Here is a 4108-nt window from a genome sequence, read left to right as displayed (position 1 = left end):
CGTTACAACGGTGCTTCGCGGTAGAGCAAGGGAACACAATAACAGAACGCAGAGTGAAGTGTCACAGTTGCAGGCAGAGTGCAGTGCAGGCCGGCAGTGAGCTGCGAGGCCACACGGCGGTGGACCGTGAGGTCAGGAGACCTGTGTATTGTACTAGGGGTCCGCTCAATGGTTTTGTCACAGCGGGGCTGACGCTGCCCTCGGGCCCGGTGGCCCCTGCTTTCGGGCTTCTCTCTCTTCTGTCTGGTGGGAGGGGGAGAGTGGCATCGGTGATTCACCGAGTGCGGACAGAGTCCACGGAACGAGGGGGGGGGGGATGACCTGAAGGACAGGGTAGCTCACTCACAAAACGCCGGAGGGACTCGGCAGGTCAGGCAGCATCTATGGGGGCGAATAAACAGCCGGCGTTTCGGGCCGAGACCCTTCATCAGAACTGGAAAAGGGGGGGGGGGAGGTGTAATCCTGAATGAGGAGGAGGGGGAGGGATAATCCTGAATGAGGAGGAGGGGGAGGTGTAATCTTGAATGAGGAGGAGGGGGAGGGATAATCCTGAATGAGGAGGAGGGGGAGGTGTAATCTTGAATGAGGAGGAGGGGGAGGGACAATCCTGAATGAGGAGGAGGGGGGAGGGATAATCCTGAATGAGGAGGAGGGGGAGGTGTAATCTTGAATGAGGAGGAGGGGGAAGGATAATCCTGAATGAGGAGGAGGGGGAGGGATAATCCTGAATGAGGAGGAGGGGGGAGGGAGAGGAGGACATGCTGGAAGGTGATTGGTGAAGCCAGGTGGGTGGGGACGGGGGGGGCGATGAAGAGGGCAGCTGGGAGGTGAAGGGTGGAAAAGGCAAAGAGCTGGAGAAGAAGGAATCTGACAGGAGAAGAGGGTCGACCGTGGGAGAAAGGGAGGGAGAACGGGCTCCAGGGGGAGGTGATGGGCAGGCGAGGAAGCGAGGTAAGAGCCGTGAGTGGGGAAATGAAGAAGAGGGAAGGGGGAGGAGGAGAAAATGGCCAGAAATTGGAGAAGTTGATGTTCATACCATCAGTTTGGAGGATCACTGGACTGACTATGAGGTGTTGCTCCTCCAGACTGAGGGTGGCCTCATCGTGGCAGAAGACGGGGGCCGTGGACCAGCACGTAGGAATGGGAATGGGGCAGTTGAGGGGGGAAATCGGGAGAGATCGATGTCCACGCCATCCCTCCCCGCAGTGTGGTCACTGACAGGGGGACAGCCAGGTGGCCCCAGTCAGCCGCTCAAGAGAGATTTGGCGAGGGCGCGGGTGCCGCCCGCAAGGTGTCCGCAACCTGCCCACCGACTCACTTGGTTCTGAAGTCGTCTGCGGCCAGTTTCGCGTTGTCGATCTGCAGTAGGACCTTGGCGTTGGCCAGCGAGACGGCGTTGATCTGGAAAACACAAAGACAATTCACTTGTTTCTGAACCGTGGGCTGCATGAATTCAGCCCTGTTTGATAAACTTACTGGAATTATTTGAGGATATAATGAGCACAGCGGATAGAGGGGAACAACTGGACCGTATTTTCGTGATTTCAGAAGGCGTTCGATGAGTTGATGCATAAAAGACTTACCTATAAGATAAGGATGCATAGAGTTGCGGGGTGATGTATTAGCGTGGATAGAGGATTGGTTAACTAATAAAAAGCAGAGTTGGGATACATGGGTGTTACTCTGGTTGGCAATCAGTGGTGAGCGGTGTGCCACAGGGGTCGGTTCTGTGCCGGCAACTGTTCACGATATACATTAACGATCTGGAAGAGGGGACCGAGTGTAGTGTATCTAAGTTTGCTGATGATACTAAATTGAGTGGAAAAGCAAATTGAGCAGAGGATATGGAGAGTCTGCAGAGAGATATAGATCGGTTAGGTGAGTGGGCAAGGGTCTGGGAAATGGAGTACAATGTTGGTAAATGTGAGGTCATCCATTTTGGAAGGAAAATGGAAGATCAGATTATTATTTAAATAGTAAAAAATCACAGCACGCTGCTGTGCAGAGGGACTTGGGAGTGCTTGTACATGAATCACAAAAGGCTGGTTTGCAGGTGTAGCAGGCTATCAAGATAACGAATGAAAGGTTGGCTTTCATTGTGAGAGAGATTGAATTTAAGAGCAGGGAGGTTATGCTGCAACTGTACAGGGTACTGGTGAGGCCACACCTGGAGTACTGTGTGTAGTTCTGGTCTCCATACTTGAGGAAGGATATACCAGCTTTGGAGACAGTGCAGAGGAGGTTCACCAGGTTGATTCCAGAGATGAGGGGGTCAGACTGTGAGGAGAGGTTGAGTCGCCTGGGACTGTACTCACTGGAATTCAGAAGAATGAGAGGAGATCTGATAGAAACATATAAAATTATGAAAGGGATAGATAAGATAGAGGCAGGAAAGTTGTTTCCACTGGTAGGTGCGACTAGAACTCGGGGACATTGCCTCTAGATTCGGGGGAATAGATTCAAGACAGAGATGAGGAGGAACTGCTTTTCCCAGAGAATGGTGAATCTGTGGATTTCTCTGCCCAGTGAAACAGTGGAGGCTACCTCAGTAAATATATCTAAGACAAGGTTGGATAGATTTTTGCATGGTAGGGGAATTAAGGGTTCTGGGGAAAAGGCAGGTGGGTGGAGATGAGTCCATGGTCAGATCAGCCATGATCTTATTGAATAACGGAGCAGGCTCGACGGGCCGGATGGCCGACTCCCGCTCCTAGTTCCTTCTGTTCTATACTCCCTCGCTATTTTGTTCTTTTTTCGCTCTACTTACTTAATTTAATTTAATTTAATTATATGTACTTATTGTAATTGATAGATTAAAAAATTAAGTTTGCAAAGTTTCTTTGCCGCAAGACAGCAAGGTTCACGACGTGGGCCAATGATATTGAGCCCGGTTTTGAATGGCGAGTTCGGAGATTGACTGACCTGGGCTCGGAGGTCCTGAATGGTCTTCCAGTAGGCGCCCAGGTCTTTGGTGGTGGTGGGAGCCCTCTTCTCGTAGTACTCCCGGATCTGGAGCTCCAGCTGGCTGTTGGACTTTTCCAGGGCGCGCACCTTCGCCAGGTAACCGGCCAGGCGGTCGTTCAGGTTCTGCATAGTCAGCTTCTCGTTGATGGCGAACGGCTCCAACATAGTCGAGCCGTAGCCGCCCGAGTGGAACCCGCCGCTGTAGCCGCCCGAGTGGAACCCCCCGCCATAGCCGCCCGAGTGGAACCCCCCGCTGTAGCCGCCGCCTTTGACCAAGCCATAGCCGGAGGTGGAGATGCGGCTGTGCCGGGTCGAGGCGTTGTGGACGCTGATCGCGCGTCGGGGTCTGACCGAGCCGCCCGCCACGCTGCTCCTCACCGTGCGGGACGAGCCGCCCAGGATCACGGAGCCGGACTTGCGCCCGGCTGCCGCGTAGCTTTGGCTCGAAAACGAGGAGTAGGACATTGTCGACCCGGATGGGAGTCTCAGTACTCGGGAACACGAGTGGTACTCGGGAACACGAGTGGTGCCCGGACCAAGGGACCGGTGAACTTTAAGTACAAGATCTCCGGTGGGCGGTTCGGGAAGATCCGCTGGGCTTCAGAATGCGAACGGTCCGGTTTGAGACGGCGAGAAGGGAATCGGGAGCGATGCCAGAATTTGCCCATTGTTCCGTCCGGTAGAGCGACATACCAAGGAGCATTGAAGCGTTGAGAATCTCGCCTCTCCGTGGCATTTCATATCTTAAACAAACTGTTCACACGGCAGGCACCCGGGCACTGAAAGATCCCGCCTTCAATGCAACGAGCACATGAACTCAAGTTCGGGTCGGCGGAGCTTCTAGCCTGACGGCGTGAAATGGAGGAGGCGCCACGCCCAGAGGGGAGCGTTCACCTCCCTCGGTGGAGACGAATCTCCACCCTGCCGCCCAGTCAGCAATTTAGCATGTCGGAATCCGGATCACGCTCACTGTCGCCGGCGTGTGTAGTGAAGCGTGTTACTTTGCCGCAGTAGACAATACATAAAATATTCTATGAATGACAGTGAAAAATGTAGATAAATATATTAAATCAGTAGGGCAAAAGTAGTGAGGTTGTGTTCACGGGTTCATTGCCCGTTCAGAATTCGGATGGCGGAGAGGGAG

At 53.6% G+C, this 4108-nt stretch overlaps 1 protein-coding gene across 1 annotated transcript in view; it reads right to left on the bottom strand.

The window, feature by feature from the left end:
* The window catches only part of LOC134340178 (keratin, type I cytoskeletal 17-like), a 19666-nt gene extending 15930 nt beyond the window's left edge, over window positions 1-3736 (bottom strand). The window contains exons 1-2 of the mRNA XM_063037114.1: window positions 2923-3736; window positions 1319-1401 (exon numbers count right to left, since the gene is read on the bottom strand). Coding sequence (XP_062893184.1) covers window positions 1319-1401; window positions 2923-3429 — 590 coding nt within the window. The 5' untranslated portion in view covers window positions 3430-3736. The remainder of the gene's footprint in view (window positions 1-1318; window positions 1402-2922) is intronic.
* Window positions 3737-4108: the final 372 nt, after the last annotated feature.

This window comes from Mobula hypostoma, chromosome X1 (assembly GCF_963921235.1).
Source record: "Mobula hypostoma chromosome X1, sMobHyp1.1, whole genome shotgun sequence".
NCBI lineage: Eukaryota > Metazoa > Chordata > Chondrichthyes > Myliobatiformes > Myliobatidae > Mobula > Mobula hypostoma.
Note: the sequence above shows the minus strand (reverse complement) of the source record. Positions and strands in the feature narration are given on the sequence as shown.